At 49.6% G+C, this 17,658-nt stretch overlaps 1 protein-coding gene across 4 annotated transcripts in view; it reads right to left on the reverse strand.

The window, feature by feature from the left end:
- The window catches only part of TNS3 (tensin 3), a 307,731-nt gene that overhangs the window by 127,666 nt on the left and 162,407 nt on the right, over positions 1-17,658 (reverse strand). For all 4 annotated transcript variants that reach the window (XM_008975482.5, XM_034964064.2, XM_034964063.4 and 1 more), the window contains exons 11-13: positions 12,861-12,973; positions 11,708-11,768; positions 9,514-9,589 (exon numbers count right to left, since the gene is read on the reverse strand). In XM_008975482.5, coding sequence (XP_008973730.3) covers positions 9,514-9,589; positions 11,708-11,768; positions 12,861-12,973 — 250 coding nt within the window. The remainder of the gene's footprint in view (positions 1-9,513; positions 9,590-11,707; positions 11,769-12,860; positions 12,974-17,658) is intronic.

Raw genomic sequence — 17,658 nt, forward strand, 5'->3', positions numbered from 1 at the left:
ACCCAGCCCAGGAGGCAGGGAGCTGTGACTCCAGGCAGACCCAGAAGATGTTTACCTTTGTGCTATCTACAAGGAAAGGGACGGGTAAATAAACCAAAAAAATATAATTAAGACTGTGGAAGGATGTTCCCTGTTGACAAACATGACTGGGTCTCCCTTGTACGGCCTGGCGCTGGCCAGGGGTGCTGTAAACATGGGGCTCAGACTCAGGCCTGGCCTCCAGGGGCCCAGGAACCAGGGCGTTTGCAAGTAGAAAACTGGCATTGTGAAGAAATGTTGCCTCAATTTGCTTTCCAACAGCCAATGGCACGATGGCCACAAATCTACCACCTCTGTCTGAGACTGTCTGACTTCTCAGCAAGACTCAATCAAAGGCTGCCCTTGCAGGGATCCTTCCAGGATGTTCTGAGAGTATCTGGGCCCCTCCTTTGAGCTCCCCATGCCCCACACTCACTACACTGACCACCCATCAAATGCTTCAACCTGGGGCATATTGTAGAGATCCCCACAGGGAGGTCCTTCTGGCCAAGGGTAAATCCACACATGCGCCCCCATTGCTAGAGATGATAGCACCCACCTCTCCCTGTCTGCCTTCTTCCCACTAGTGCCTTGCAAATGGGGAGTGAAAAGTGGTTAGGGAAGGGAAAAGGAAAAGAGAGGCCTCAATTCAAGCCAGTCTTGCTCTCAAATTTTATAAATATTTAAGGGAACCAGAGATTTAAAAAAAATAAAAACAACAACACGACGTCAGCTGATAGCTCACGCAGCCTGTGCTGCCATGGGCGCCAACATTTGCCCACAGGAGTCAGGAAACTCCTCAGGAGGCAGCTGTGGGCTCAGTCCTGGCAGGCAGGGAGTGTCCTGGGTGAAAACAGAGGGAGCTGTGGGCTCCAGTACGGGCCGCATAAGGGGCACAGTGGAATATCCCCAACCGCAGCTCACCGTGCCCCTCCCTTCAGTACTGCCCCGCCCAGCGCAGGGCCTCCTTCCAGGCCAGGTCCTGCCCTCCCTCTTCAGGAATCCAGGATGCTCCCCCAGGTCCCCCCACTGCTCCTCATAGCAGCTACACACAAACACACTGCTCCTCCCGCAGCAATCCCAGCTCCCTCCACATACCAGAAGGGAGGAGAAGGCAGGCCACGGTGCCCAGGAGGTACAGAGCGGCAGGAGATGGGAATCGGCCTGTCCCAAACAGGTTCCTCTCCAGGCCCCATATGATTCTCCTGTAAGATTCCTATTTTTCACAGCACAAGCTTTCAAATACTCCTAAGGCTCCACAGTGAAAGAAAGAGCAGTCTATCCCACTGGCAGAGAACAACTGCTGCCTGAAATCATGTGGCCCTCCCTTCAGGGGTTTCTCTGTGTATTTTAATGCTAACTTTGTTTGCTGGCTTGAGATCCTAACGGCCTCATCATACACACTCCCTGTTTCATATTAAACCTCTTTCCTCTTGATTAATGGAGGTAAACACCACCCCCCACCCCCAGTCCTCCTGACCAAATCATGAACTGACTCTGGCTTCTTCTGAAAGACACGGAAAACCACAGGATTTTCCCTAACTCGGGGCTCCCAGCAACCACCATCAACACAGCAGGTCAGATCTTGAGACAAAATCCACTCACCAACCAGGAGCCCTCCATAGTGTGCAATAATTATGCATTATCTACATCAACAAATCTTTTTAGGACCAATGGCAAGAGATCAGAATTATGCTTGTAATACTTAACAGAAAGAACAATCAACATGGTACTTGGTATGAGGGCCCCCAAATGCCTCCCTTTAAGATATAATAGTAATGCAAACATTTCGTAAAGATTAGACTGATTCAAGTCTATAATTTTCCCTTCATCCCTCTGGCTTTAACTTTATTTACCTGGGTCTCCCCAGAGTGTTTCTAGAATATGTTGATCCTTTGCCTTCAGATTTTAGAATATCTGCATTTAAAATAACAACTCAAAGATGTGCAGTCACAATTTTGTAGCATAGAAAAATGAAATAAGAAATAGCAAGCACCGCAACAAAGGCTGCGCACGGCCTGTCACCATGCTATCATAGAGCCAACCACAAAAGTACGTGGGTGTGATGTTGACATCACAAATCGCTGGGAGCACTCAGATCTTGAGAAAGTTGCAGCCTCTTTAGACTTTAAATTCTCTGACTGCAAAATGAGTATTATGATATTGACCTGGCTATGTTGTTATAAAGATTAAATTAGCACTACATATTAATATAATTCATAAAGCCAATAATGATATGCTATATTTATATGAATATATTATTTAAAGGGCATAAGCTTCTAGAGAGAGGGCACTTGGTACTCAAAAACATATAGGGTGAATGATGATCTCAATAGGAAGGCCTGTAAGCACTCTTGCTTTCTTTTAGTCTGATGAGGCAATTCAGAAACCATCGCCAAAATTTATTTTCTAATAGTGGTATAAAAATATGCCTGTGCCCGGCCGGGCGCGGTGGCTCACGCCTGTAATCCCAGCACTTTGGGAGGCCGAGGCGGGCGGATCACAAGGTCAGGAGATCGACACCATCCTGGCTAACATGGTGAAACCCCGTCTTTACTAAAAAAATACAAAAAGCCGGTCATGGGGGCAGGCGCCTGTAGTCCCAGCTACTCGGGAGGCTGAGGCAGGAGAATGGCATGAACCCGGGAGGTGGAGCTTGCGGTGAGCCAAGATTGCACCACTGTACTCCAGCCTGGGCGACAGAGAGAGACTCAGTCTCAAAAAATAAAAATAAAAATATGCTTGTGCCCTTGACTGGACTGGACAAGTTGCTGGTGACCAGGAACGGAGCCCTGCCTTGACCTCATTTGCTCCTGGAGTACACCAAGTCGAAGGCAGACACATGGAATTCTCAAAGTAGTTATCCATCAATCCAGTGTTTAAAGACACTGAGGACTTGCTTAACTTTAGGCCACATAAGTGTATTTTTATTTCAAACTCTCCATCAACAAGAGAAAAAGCACCATGTACCAAGAGAGTCAAGGCTTAAGGTATCAGCCCCAGGAATGCCAGTCCCCAATTCAGAAGTCAGCCCTCAGGTTCCTATCCTCCCCCAATGCCAGCCGTTGCTGGGCAGCTCCTATTCAGCTCTGCTTCCCCTAAATTTACTAAGCAAAAGAGCAGAACCCTCAAAGCATCCCTAACAGAAAAGAGTAACATTCTCATTCAACACTCCACTGGTGGCCCAGGCAACTGTCTACGCAGGCCTCAAGGAATCTGTGAACTCAGAGAATGAGTTACAACCGCATATTTGGAGGGTAAAAAGTTAGATAGCTAAGCCCCATAGGTCAAAGATTTAAGTCAGGCAGGGCCAACACTAACCATGATTTCTTCAGTTGGAGCTGAAAATGACTTCAGATGTTCAGACAATATTGTAATTCATGACCTAAAGCAATTGAAAGGTGGGTAAATATTGGCTGCAAACGAAAACACAACCAAGTCAACTATGCTGAGATGACAGCATGGATTAAGACCCAGCCCAGTCTAAAAGGGAGAGGAAAAGACAATCACAAAATAATGCTGTGATGCGTCCAACAGAGATCTGTAGAAACCTCTCCTGGGGCAGAGTCTCAGGAGAACACTTTCATTTTCCCTGGCCTTATGTAAGTGCCCTCGGTAAGAAACAACCAGCAACAGCACTATTTGTTTGTGAAAACTTGTTGAGCAGGCAACACCTTTGTTTACAAGTCAGGTCACTGGAGCAAGGTTCTAGAGCCAGCAACCATGAACACAAAATTCAAGTGGCCGTGGATTTGTCCAAGCAGGGGCAGCAAGATGAAGCATGTGTTTACAAACTCTGGACCTGAGAGCCGAGACCAGGGAGGGAGCAAGCCGGATCAGGCCCCTGGAGCCCTGCCAGACTCCTGATGGGCCCGCTGCCCACAAGAATTCCTGAACAGGGTTACATAACGCCTCGGCTGCCCTCCCCATGGCACTGCCTGACAATGCCATATTTACTAAACCTCTTGAGGTTCTGCCCTTTTGAAAGGAGCAGACTTAAGAATCTGACCTTTTGCGAAAAGCACATTGCAAAGATGGGACGGGTCAGGTGTGCAGCTGGGAGGGGCTGAGCAGGGATGGGCTGGCTGTGTCGAGGCGCAGGCAGACGGCGGGTCAAGGTCAGCTTTGCTGTTGCCTGCAGCAGCTCCATCTGCTAGTAACTCAGTCCAGGGAGTGGCGAGTGGGGCTCTGTTTTCCCAAGTCACTTTCTGCAGTTAGACTTGACTCTGGCCCTTCCTTCTCTGTGAACTTGACCACTGTGATCTTTGCCAGTAAGTCCCAGTGCAGAGGCCCTCATGAGGAAAGCCAGGCAGATGTCCCTGCAGGCAAGGCAGACACCAGAACCATGGAGGGGAAAACTCAAAGAGGACAAGAGGCCTTTTGAAGGAGGAGGATGAAGGATGGTTAGCCTGCCTGGGAAGCCACTTTCCGCCTTCAAAAGTACACAGACAGCCTCAGAAAACACCCAGACTGACAGCACCAAGACATCTGCAGTCTTCAGGGTGTAAATCTATGCACATGCTTTCTGCTCCTTAGGATCCTCTCCAAGCCATGACTGTTGCCAAAAGAAATAAAACCACCTGCATATCTGAACTTTACACAGAAAAGGCCCTGTAACTTCTTCCCCCACTGCAGCCTTCTCAACTTAAGGTTTGCTCAGTGAACCTGCAGCAGGGCACGTCACGCAGGCACAGGGAAAAACTGAAGGACGGGCAAAGTGAAGGCGGCATGGGTGTCCTGTGCTGAGCATGGCAGAGTGGGTCACTGGAAGGTGGGAAGAGTCTGGAGAGGAGGAATCCGGCTCTACTCCTGCACTGCACACCCTCAGAACACCCAGAAGAAGCGTGAACGGGAGGAGGGGATGGCTCCCGCTCCTCTCTAGAGATGCTTTGCCAATAATGAGAAGCGTGCAACCGCATTTTTTTCTTCCTGTGTTGTTCCCTTAGATCGTTTTCAGAGGGAGTCAACAGCACTGAGATTTCTGGGCTTTGGCAAAAGATGCACTCCCGACTCTGATGGGAGCGCTGGCAGTGACACCCTGGGTTTCTACTCTCCAGGTCGACCACAGATGTGAGCTCTGCTGTGAAGCCACTCCTTCTCTGACACGCTGGAAACCGTCTCTCCCACCTAACCTTTAGCTCTTGCTGCCGCACACCTTCTGCCACACTCAGTTCCACCTGCCCTAGCTATCTGCATGCTCATCTCCCTGGAGGACCCAGACTCCCGGGAGCAGGAGCCCTGCACTGCCCACTCACATGTCCACCGCATCCTCTCATGCAGGCCGCACACTGAACGTGCTCAGGATAAAGGCTGGTGACAAACCACAGCCACAGGGACTGGGCCGTCAATGGCACCTGACTGCGCTAGTAATCTTACTAAACTTTCTAGGAGAGTTTTATTTAATAAACAGAGTTGTTACAGACTGAATGGTGTCCCTCCAAAATCCATAAGTTGAAGGTCTCAGCACTTCAGCATAGGGCTGTGTTTGGAGATGGGGTCTTCACAAAGGTAAATTAAAACGAGGTCATTAGGCTGGGCCCGAATGAATGATAACTGGTGTCCTTGTAAGAAGAGATGAGGACATAGACACACAGAGGGAAGCCCAGGTGAGGACACAGGGAGAAGACAGCCACCTCCAGGTCAAGGAGAGAGGCCTCAGGAGAAACCACCCTGCCCACACCTGGATCTCAGGCTCCCAGCCTCCAGGACTGTGGGAGAATCACCTCTGTTGTTTAAGCTGAGACCAAAGGGTGAAGCCTGAGTTGAGAGGTCAGGGCCAGGGTGGGTGGACAGTGCTAGATCAGCAGGGCTTGGGGACAGAATGGCGGGATCAGCTGGGGCAGCAAGAGGCGGCTGGCGGGTTCCAGTGGCCTGAGGGACACAAAGTCTGAATGCCAAGCAGGTTAGAGCCAGCAACAGGTAGAAGACCAGGAGGAGATGGCAGGCTGGAGAACGCCAGCCCAGGGTGGCCTGGAGGCCATTGGGAACACTCCCAAGGGCTGCAGGTGGGACACTGAGGAAAGGAGGCCACCGCCTCCTGCACCCACTCACAGCCCCTCTCCGCCCTGCCCCACCTGTTCCTCGGCCTGCCTCAGTTATCAAGTGCCAAACCCACACCTCCACCACACCCCTTCCAGGTCCCACCCACGCCGCCCACTCAAAGCCTCATTCCAACTGCTACAACGGAGATGCATGTAATGTCTACTCAGACCACACGCTTGGGCTGCGGTGCCCACTACAGGGTGGGACAGGATAAGACGCAGCACCATGGGGAGAGGGCCTATGGGGTGGGTGGGGTGCTGGTGGCTCTTCCAGAGGGAAGAGGCAGTGGCTGCCCCAAAGACTAAGCCACAGTCTGGTCCGATAGAGGAAAGTGACCTGGTGATGCCGCAGGGTCACATCGATGCAGTTTCATCCTCTGCCAGGTGCTGTCCTGGGAGACTTATGTGACTGAGTACATTTAATCCTTACAAACCTGCACTAGGCAGAGGTCTAACACTTCCCAAAACAAAATATGCAAATATGTAAGCCCTACAAAATCTGGTTTCAACCTTCCAAGACAACGACTTTCCTTGCAAGACAGACATCCTTACAACAGCATCAGCCTCTGTGGGTGCCTCAAGCCTGGGATGCTTCATCTGTTTGTATAATAACACCCCTTCCAACCTGGAGCCAACTCACAGGACACGTCCATCTGAGTCCTCCTCTGACCTCTCCCACCCCATCTCATCAAGGCCTCTGTAGGCTACACAGTATCAGCAGGTTCCCTCCTGCCAGAAAGCCCATGTCCCCAACGGGATCCTCTAGGGCAAAAACTTCACTCATGGGCCTAGAGCCGAGCACAGCGACTCAAAAAGCACAAAACATTCAAAAAAAAGACTACTGGATGAATGACAGTAGGAAGAAGGGGCCACAGAAAATAATGAGGAGGAAGGAGGGAGGGAGCAGAGAGGAGGAAAAGGAAGAAGGGCAAGAGGAGGAGGGAGAAGTTTGTAAAGGCAGGGTGGGAGAGAAGAGAGGGGAGAAGAGAAGGAAGGAGGAGGAGGTAGCTGGGAAGAGAGGAGAGGAGCTAGGCACTTCCCAGGAGACTGCCCCGCCCGCCTGGTCTCAGGAAGACCATGCAGCTACCAGCCCATAAACAGCCCAGGGGAGAGAGCCGTCCCACGCTCTCTTGGTGGGCGGTAGGGGGGAAGACACATCTTAGCCTGAGGGTCACCCTCCATGACTGAGTTGTTCAGCTGCCTCCCATGAGTCATCTTAAAGGGACGGAGCCGTGGGGCAATAACTACTCATCACTGAAGACCTGGTTCAGGGAGCACCCGCCCTTGAGATGCTGCCTCTCAGGGCAGGTAGAACACTACGCAAACAAGATGAGGGCGGGTGCAAATCCTACCAGCATCACCCCCAGCCTCTCTTGGCCTATTCTTTTTTTTTTTTTTTTCTGAGACGGAGTCTCGCTCTGTCGCCCAGGCTGGAGTGCAGTGGCGCAATTTTGGCTCACTGCAAGCTCCACCTCCTGGGTTCATGCCATTCTCCTGCCTCAGCCTCCTGACTAGCTGGGACTACAGGCACGCGCCACCATGCCAGGCTTATTTTTTGTATTTTTAGTAGAGATGGGGTTTCACCGTGTCAGTCAGGATGGTCTCGATCTCCTGACCTCGTGATCCGCCCACCTCAGCCTCCCAAAGTGCTGGGATTACAGGCGTGAGCCACTGCGCCCAGCCCGGCCTCCTCTTTAAAGCTGGAACACTAGACCCAGTTCCAGAGTGGGTGGAGGAGTAAAGTGCTGAACATAGCCGGTGCTCAATACAGACTCAGGCCCTTTGTCCAACGATCCCAGGAAGTGTCCTGGGAGAAGGAGCCTCCAGGGTGAAGCCTCCTGGGAAACAAGCCCAGGGCTGCCTTCTGGACCACAGGATGTGAGGGAACACCAGAGCGGATGTCTCTCTCCCCTCCTGGTCCTCCCTCTCACTTCCAACCACAGGGATGCTGCACCATCGCTGCAGCACAGCACCGCTGAGGACAGACTTCCAGCCCAGGTCCTCCTCCTTAGGACAGTAGAACAGACAGCTGAGGAAATGGGCCTATAAAAACGTATGACGCACCCCAAACCTCAGCTTTCTTGCCTATGAAACAGGAGGCAAGATGTTTATAAAGTGCTTACTCAATGCCTTGAAAAGGGCTGGGCCCGGCTGTTGTTCCAGACCTGCCTTCCAGGCCTGAAGAACCCCTCAATTAGGTGGTGAGCATGTGAAACAGGACAGACCTGGAGGCCCCAGAGGGACCCTGCAGGCGTGGATGGGTTTAGACTGTCTCCACCTTCAATCCTCTCCACCTTCGATCCTCGCTGATTTGATTTTTGTAAGAATTCAGGACCAGCAAGGTAGGGAGTTCACCACCCACTAAGCTAAGATTTCAAAATCTAGGGGTTACAGGGAAATTAATGAAAATCCTCAAAAACTTTGTATAGGGCATTTATAATACAATGAAAAGCTATTTCTCGAGTCACCCTACTGCCTTATAGAAGTGGGTCTTCCAAGGCCATGAAATGTTTACATTCTATGATTCTATGCATGCCGAAAGTCATACATATGCCTTAAAAGCTTACCTTATTTCAGATAAAAAACTTTCCTAAAATTATTTTAAATGTATGAATTGTTGTACTCAAGAAAGATAAAAGGCAAAAATGTAATGGCTAATCTCCTCCAAGAACCAACACACATAAGAATCAAAATTATCTGGAGAAATCATTGTTTTGATCATTAATCAAGCTGTAATTGCACCAGCTGTATTTCACACTTCGGCTATTAATGATACATAAATATTCTATTTCTGCACCCACACTCTGGGAGGCCTGTGATCATGTGAAGAATGCAAATTATAGTCAAAACACAGGGGTTCTCAGAAGTGAGTGGCCGAGTTAGGACATTAATTTCCAGGTTATATATCTCGAGGGGCTCTAGAATGAAAGATAATCAAGAACGAAGATTTGTTCCGTCCCTTTAATTAAAATAGTTTTATTCAGAAAGTTAACTAAATGCCTTAAGGCAGTGGTCACCAATCTTTTTGGCACCAGAGACTGGTTTCACAGAAGATGATTTTTCCATGGACTGGTGGAGGATGGTTTCAGGATGAAACTGTTCCACCTCAGATCATCATTCTCCTAAGGAGTGTGCAACCTAGATCGCTCGCACACACAGTTCACAATAGGGTTCGCATTCCTATAAGAATCTCATGGCGCCGCTGATCTGACGGGAGGCTCAGGTGGTCATGCTCGCTCGCTAGGCCTGGTTCCTAACAGGCCACGGACCGATAAGGTCCACGGCCCAGGGGTGGGGGACCCCAGTGTTAAGGTAAAAGCTACTTTTCATTCTTCCTACAGGGTACTTTTTTTGGGGGTGGGGGTTACTGTTTTAACACAGAATCATGATTTCAAGTCATCACCACTGGGAGAGTGGGGACACTGACCCATCTGCGGCCACAGTGGGCACTCACCATGACATCTCCCTTCAGAAGCTGGGCCGGCTCGATGACAATGCAGATCCTGCTGGGGTTTTCTGGGCCAACGTTGCTTTGGGATGAAGAAGAAGGTAGATCATTATGCAACTTCATGATTTCATGGGAAGAATACATGTAGGGAAAAGCAACCCTACAACCCAAAACTCAGAAATTACACAGAATGCCCAATCAGCCCAGAATCTAATTCCTGAGAATCTAAATGAATCTAAAAAGGTAAAGAAAGCTCCCAGGCCATGGAGGGTCCTCATAGCATCATCATGGTCAGTGACTGACTTGAAGTGACTAAGGTCCAACTCCAGAGGCCCGAGCTTGGAGACGACCATGCAGGCTTAGAGGAAGGGGCCCAGGGTGTGCACAGCCACAGTTTCAGTTACAAACTGAGGGTGCAATTCCAGAGTGACATCAGTGCACAGAGGGCCCAGAGCAAACCCAGAAATGTGACAACAGCTCTTTGTGAGTAATGAGAATATTTGTTACCTTTACTGACTTTTCATAAAATGCCTGTCCACATACAAAAAGACAAAGAAAACTCAGGAATGTGTACAAATTTGGGGGATGTGTGGCTACTTTTTGTTTAAAATGCAAAGGAGGCCAGACATGGCTCACGCCTGTAATCCCAGCACTTTGGGAAGCCAAGGCAGGCAGATCACTTGAGGTCAGGAGTTTGAGACCAGCCTGGCTAACATAGTGAAACCCCATCTCTACAAAAATACGAAATTTAGCTGGGCATGATGGCAGGTGCCTGTAATCCCAGCTACTCGGGAGGCTGAAGCAGGAGAATCGCTTGAACCTGGGAAGTGGAGGTTGCAGTGAGTGGAGATCGTGCCAGAGCGAGACGCTGTCTCAAAAAAAATAAATAAATAAAAATGAAAAACAAAATGGAAAGGAGCGAGAAAGAAAAACCATAGTAGTGAGATCCTATCGTAGGACTCTCTCCAGTATGCTCACAGTTAACCTTCCCTATTCTTGGGTTCCAGATTCATGGACTCAACTGACTGGGGACAGAAAATATTGTGGGAAATAAATAAAAAACAAAAATGCAACCATAAAAAATAATAGAAGTTAAAAAACAATACATTGTAACAACTATTTTCACAGCCTTTACATTGAATTAGGTATTGTTATGTAATCTAGAGATGATTTAAAGTATACAGGAGAATGCTCATGGGTTATATGAAAATACAATGCCAGTTTTTTTGTTGTTGTTGTTTTCTTTTTTTTCAGACTGAGTCTCACTCTGTCGCCAGGCTGGAGTGCCATGGCACAATCTCGGCTCACTGCAACCTCTGCCTCTCAGGTTCAAGCAATTCTCCTGCCTCAGCCTCCCAAGCAGCTGGGACTACAGGCACACGCCACCACGCCCAGCTAATTTTTGTATTTTTAGTAGAGACGGGATTTCACCATATTGGCCAGGATGGTCTCAATCTCTTGACCTCGTGATCCGCCCACCTCCACCTCCCAAAGTGCTGGGATTACAGGTGTGAGCCACCAAGCCTGGCCATTTTTTTTTTTTTTTTTTTTGACTCTCGCTCTGTCACCTAGCCTGGAGTGCAGTGGTGCGATCTCGGCTCACTGCAACCTCCGCCTCCCAGGTTCAAGTGAATTCTCCTGCCTCCACCTCGAGTAGCTGGGTTTACCCATGACTGGCTAATTTTTGTATTTTTAGTAGAGACGGGGTTTCACCATGATGGTCAGGGGCTAGGTGGCTCACACCTGTAATCCTGGCACTTTGGGAGGCCTAGACGGGTAGATCACTTGAGGTCAGGAGTTCAAGACAATGCCATTTTATAAAACACACTTGAACATCCTCGGATTTGGTAATCAAAGGGGGTCCTGGAATCAATACCCCTTGAAAACCGAGGGGCCACCATACTCCCAAAAGCAAATGGCCCACTCTCCCCTCAAAATTCCAGCCCCCACGTCCTTTAATGGAGCCAACTAGTGTGACAGCCCAAAGACACTTGTGCAGGGCAGGAGGGAGGGCCGAGGCGTGATGCTGGAGCACAGGCCACGAGAGGATTTTCCCCACTGGACTCTTCTTTGGCTTCTTGGCATTCTCTGACCTGAACCCTCCCACACTCTTCCTGCGGGACAGGCAGCTGAGGCTCAGGTGCAGTTCCCTGAGCCGTCCAGGTCCCACAGCAGCAGCAGCAGCAGCAGCAGCACTCACTAGATCCCGGAGGTGTACACAGGCTGCATGGCTTGGTAGAGCTTCAGAAAGGGCCGGCACACTGAAAGAAAGGCACAACTGTCTGTAGAGGCATGACCGGTACAGAACGAACAGGAATTTGGCAATCAGAAAGAAAGGGACGAGGAGACCAGGAGACTGCACCTGCGGCCTTTGAGGTCTGGGAAAGCAGTGCATGGAGCCACAGGGTTGCTGCAGGAAAAGGCCGGACCCGGTCCTAGAAGCCTGCAGAGCAACACAGTTTGACCTTTATCCAAAGGGTGCCAAAGGCTCCTGAATTGAAGCCAAGCTGCTTCAAAACCAACTAGCAGCTTGGCAAGGTCACTCTGGCCATAATGACCAGGGGGACCTGAAGGCACAGATGTACTTCAGAGACAATAGAAACCTCTGAGCAAGCACCTGCATGCGACTGGCGAGGAGGGGCAAGGGTCCTGAATCCCAGCCATGTGCTGTGTGTGCCTGCATGGGACTGGGAAGGAGAGGACAGGGCCCTGACCCTCAGCCATGTGCCATTTGCTCCTATATGGGACAAGGGAGGAGGGATAGGGCCCTGCTGACCCTCGGCCATATACTCTGTGCACCTTTGGGGAACTGGGGATGTGGGGACAGGGCCGTGATCCCCAGTCGTGTGCTGTGCTCATCTAAGTGGGACAGGGAGGAGGGCTCAGGGCTCTCACCCTCAGCTACATGCTGTGTGCTTTCCTGTGGGGTCATTTTAAAGGAGGAGGAGGAGATGGGCTCATGAGATGCATCAGGGGAGACTGGGTCACATTCATGCCTCTTTCTGGGCTTCTTCCATGACTTGAGACCTCAAGTTCAACTGCACAGCTGACCCACTAGGGCTGCAGCCCAGAACAATGCTTGTCTGCCCTAGTCACTGTGCATATACACAGGGGTATTTCTGATCCCCCTTGCTGGCCGCCAGTCCCTCCCCTGATTAAATAACTTGGCCCAACCACATAAACATGGGGCTCTGACCACTGAAGGGGGACACAGTCAATCGCCAGGGAGGCAGAGGAGCAGATCCTAGGCCCTCTAGGAAGGAAAGCCGAGGCTTATCTAAATTGAGGGGCCCAGGACCAGCTCCAAGTCTGGGCCAGCCAATCGCAGGTGCCACGTCGTGGAGGACACTCACCTCCACCTGTGTCGAAGTTGGGGGTGCCGTGGAGGATGACAAAATGCAGGAACAGGGGAGAGGCATTCATTTTCACCGATCCGGACAGGAGCCCACTGAGGAACTGAACATACCTGCAAAACGGACAGCTGGGTTAGACTTCCCAGAAGTGTCTTCAGCCTCTGCTGAGAAGGGAACTCAAGGAGGATGGGCTCTGGGAGAGAATCAGTCCACTGCTCACAGCCAAGGGTTCTCAGCATGGTGCTGTGCTTACAGGTCTGAGGGCTTCCCACCAGCGCACCAGGCACCAAGCACCAGACACCAAGGCACAACCGGCCTCTCGGCTTGAGCATCCCACACCTGAAAGGCCTCTGTGCCTGTCCACTGAACCTATCGCCAGGCAAAGCCAGGCCACAGGCCACAGGCCATCACAATCCCCACTGGTGAGCAGCAGGAAGCAGAGGCCTGGCACACCGGTGGGCGTGTGCTCTGTCACTAGCATTGCACCTATGGCAGGGTCACATGACCCAGGCCCAGAACCACTCACTGCACCTGCTGCTTTCTGCTCATACTCGAGAGCCCTAAGAAAAGGCTGGAGTCCATACTCCCCTCCTATCCCGCAGCCTTCCACGCCACATCTGATAAGAGGCTCTCCTTCCTGCTGTCCCCCTCTTCAAGGCCCAGCTCCAAAGGTGAAGGCCACATGGGCCATCAGCCTTTCTGAGTTCTAGGTGTCAGCCTCATGCTTCCAACACTGACTGCACACAACTTCCATGAGCATTTGGTGGTCAAGAGGGAAGCTTCTACACTAGCAGCATCTGACTGCTGGGGTCCTCATGAGGCATGACGTGGCAGCAGTGACCACAGGATGAGCCGGAGGCTTGCCAAGCTCTCTGATGCTTCCCTGGCCTGTCCTGCCTGTTGGTGCCCTGCCTGGCGTGGCCCCTGCCCTGAGGTCCCTCACCATGGCCACTTCACCCACACAACCTCCACTGTAGCCTCAACACCTTGCATGGAATCTGTGTTTCCATATCTGTCTCCACCAAAGTACTGTAGTCTTTGCAAGAAAAACCCAAACAATCAAAAACCCCGCAATATTTAACAATCTGTGCATCTCCCTACTGCCACGGCAGACTGAGGCAGGAAGTGGCAGGTGACTGTGTTGCCAGCACCTACAACCATCCTACCCCAAGCCAGAAAAGGCCATCATGGACCTTGTGTTAAGAAAAAAAGTCTCTCACTTACGCTGGCAATTCACACCCAGTCCCTTATTCAAGCAGTTAAATTTGTATACAAACAAACTAAACAAGAGAAGATTTCTGTTAAACATTACCAAAAAAGGAAAGCCCTACTTACAGTCCACCCACTAGGAAAATGTTAGAAAAGCGAGTTTGCTTCAGTTCAGTTACAATTCGTAGTGAGAAACAGGGCATGTCAGTATTTCCATCTTCCTGGCAGCAAACTTCTCTTCTGCTCTCTCAGAACAGGGCAAAACCTCACAAGAGTCGCAGAGGACAGATGCTCAGCCTGGAGACGTGGGGACCCTGTGAGGCCAATGACCAGACTTCAGTGGACCTCCAGGCAGCTCCCACACGCCTCTCCTGCAGGGTACCTTCTACCCTGGCAACAAGACTTCTCACCCTCAGTTGTACGTAGGCAGAGGAATGCATGAATTGTGTATGTTTAATCATGCAAATTTTACGCATTGTGGATTTCATGGGTCCTTTGGCTCCCTGGTTTTGAGTAAAAGTGAGGAACCACAAATGCCCGGATTGAGAGGCCTGAGTCACCTCCTCTGGGGCAGTTCCGCCCTCCTTCCAGCACGGGGCAGCCCTGGTCACTGGGAAATCAGCTTCCTCAGCTCGTCCGGTTTGTCAGTGGCACCCTGAGTCCCACACTGCCTGGCCATGTGCTGCAGTGACCACGCGGCTGAGACGGACCTGTTCCCTGGGGGTGTTCTCAGTGCCCCATGTGCACTTGGACCAGGCATCTAGGTGAAGTCGATGTTTGTTTTATGACTTCCTGCAAACATGGAAGGCTCTGGAGCGCTGGGCCTGAGGGGCTCCTGTTCATGGCAGCATAAGGGGTCCAAGTAGCTAAGCCCAGAGTTAGCGCCAAGGTCCTATGAGGGGCAAACAGCCATCCTCCGGGAAACCACGGCCTCTCCCTGACCCAGGTCTTGTACCATACTGTGGTCACACAGCTTCATTTCTGCTGATGTGGCCTGGCCGAAATTGTTGCCCCTGACACCGGACGAAGCACGAGAAGTATTTCCTTCAGATGAGGAGGGCCAAGCTGACAGCAGAACTTTGTTTTGCCACGAGCTCCCAAAGAAGGCCAAAGTCCAGGGCCACAAGCCCAGTGGTGGTCAGAGGGGAAGGGAAGGAGGCTGTCACTGCCTGGGACCCAGGACTCCAGAGTCTTCTCCCCAAAACCAGTTCTCAACAGTCATCACCTCCCAGGTCAGTCTACAAAGGGCTGCTCAGGTGGTAGCTTAACCAATCAAAAAGTAACCTCTTGGAATATAATTCTCATCTGTCCTTTATAGAAAACAACTTTTTATGCATCATATTTTCAGGTAAATTAAAGACATAAAATGCTAAGGTAAATGTAATTTTCTTCTTCCTTCACATGCTTTCTTAATAAGGTAAGATTAACAACAACAACAACAAAAAAAACCAACATATTGTTCAAAATCCCAAATAAAAGCATGCCTTTAAAAAACATTTTTTAAAAAATAGCAATGCCTTATAAAAACAACAAAGTTCACTGCAAATATAAGCTGTAGTGAATGCTATGAGATTGCAGACAGATAGCCAACGTAGGTAATAGCACTGAGTTTGTGAGTGACTTCTTAGAGAACCACCATCAGTACCAAAGAACAGAACATTCAGGTATGGATGAAAATAAGGGAGGCCAGGCGCGGTGGCTCACGCCTATAATCCCAGCACTCTGGGAGGCTGAGGTGGGAGGATCACCTGAGGTCAGGAGTTTGAGACCAGCCTAGCCAACATGCTGAAATCCTGTCTCTACAAAAAATTAATTAATTAATTAATTAATTTTAAAAATTAGCTGGGCATGGTGGCATGCGCCTGTAATCCCAGCTACACAGGAAGCTGAGGCATGAGAATTGCTTGAACCAGGAGGTAGAGGTTGCAGTGAGCCTAGACTGCACCACTGCACTCCAGCCTGAGTGACAGAGCAAGACCCTGTCTCAAAGTAAAAAAACAAGGGGAAATGAACATAATAGGACAGAATTGCACAATTAGTTCATCCAGCTGACTATGGAAAGGATCAACTTTAACTTCGTATACACAGTATTTATCTGTGGCATTAAAGGTAGATATAAATGAATCAATTGTAGGGTATCAGATGCCCTCTAAAGACCATCCCAACAGCCTTATCCAAAATAAAATGTTCCTACTTAGTCAACACAGTTTTCAGAGCTGGAAAGATTAGAAACCAGATACTTTATAAAAACAGCTCCATTATTTTCCCATTGCTATCTTTTCTTTCTTTTTAGGAAATAACTCCCTGGAGATGATGTTTTCCATGCTTCTTCTCAAACCAGTGAGTACATTTTAAAAACTAAAGGATTGTTTTTAAACTTGTAAGCAAACGAACATAAAAGCAGCTTGAAATTTTCAGTTGTCCCTTGCATTATTCACAGCCACTTCTAACAGCAAAAACTTCCATTTGGAATCTCCATAAATCTCCCTAAACATTTGAGTTGCACTAGACGTTAGCTTAAATCTGTCTGAAATGGTGGGTGCATAAAAATCAGCATTCAAATGTTACTTTTCCAAGCAACAGGAACCATCGTCACAGAACATCTTTCCCAACAGCTTACTCATTCTACATTCCCAGCACTCACAGAGTCAGCCATGGCTGCAGGGGCAGCACCAACCAACCAGGAAAGGTGAGCTGGGCCACCTGTTGGTGTCAGCCAAGCCTGGGCTGTTTCTTAACGTTCTGCTGAGCATTCCCTTCCCTCTCATGTAATGGGAAGAATAATGAGACCTACACATTGGAATTGCTGCAAAGATGAGTCAGTTGCATGGACATAAGGGTCAAAGTAGACCATAAGACATCTGCCACAGCCTCTGCTCTCCTGAGGTATGCTGCCAGAGTGTAGGTGGCTTTGCCCACAGAGTTGGTGACTCAGAGGGGATGTCCGGACCCAGGCAAAGTGTGTGGCTCCCTGAGGAATGGTCACCCTTTTTTCACAGGCTGTGGGCAGCAAGGAGGATGTGCAGGGAGGGGCCACAGGGGCATGAAGTAAAATAGCCTTTGCAAAAATTTTAACAGTGAGAGAAGTATGACAGTGAAAGAGATCTAATGTAACCAACCCCCATCTTGCCTTTAACCTCCTAGCCGCCCTTGGCTATTCCTGGGCTTGGACCAAACTAACTTTAGGAGAAAGTAAAGTTTATAGTTTAAATGATAATAGCCCAAAACTAAACCACTTTTGTAAAACTAATGCAAGACCACCACATTGGGAGGATGAAAGCGGCTTGAATTCTGCCAAGGTATAGACTTAAAAGATTACTCTGGGGATCACAAGATTTGCAACTTCCTCAATTACTGCTAGAGATAACATCACCATTGTAGAACCTAAGATTGGCCTTTTGAGATGTCTATTCAGGCTTTTGCATTTCTGACAACTGACAGCTCTACCTGACCTGCCAACTGTTCTCTGGCCCCACCCAGAAGTGGACTCAGAGGCAAAAGGGTCACTTTCCCCTATGATTGCACCCCCAACCACTCAGCAGCACCCATTCCCTAGCCACCCCCTTCTCCCCAAAATATCTTTGAAAAA

Source organism: Pan paniscus, chromosome 6, assembly GCF_029289425.2.
Source record: "Pan paniscus chromosome 6, NHGRI_mPanPan1-v2.0_pri, whole genome shotgun sequence".
Lineage (NCBI taxonomy): Eukaryota > Metazoa > Chordata > Mammalia > Primates > Hominidae > Pan > Pan paniscus.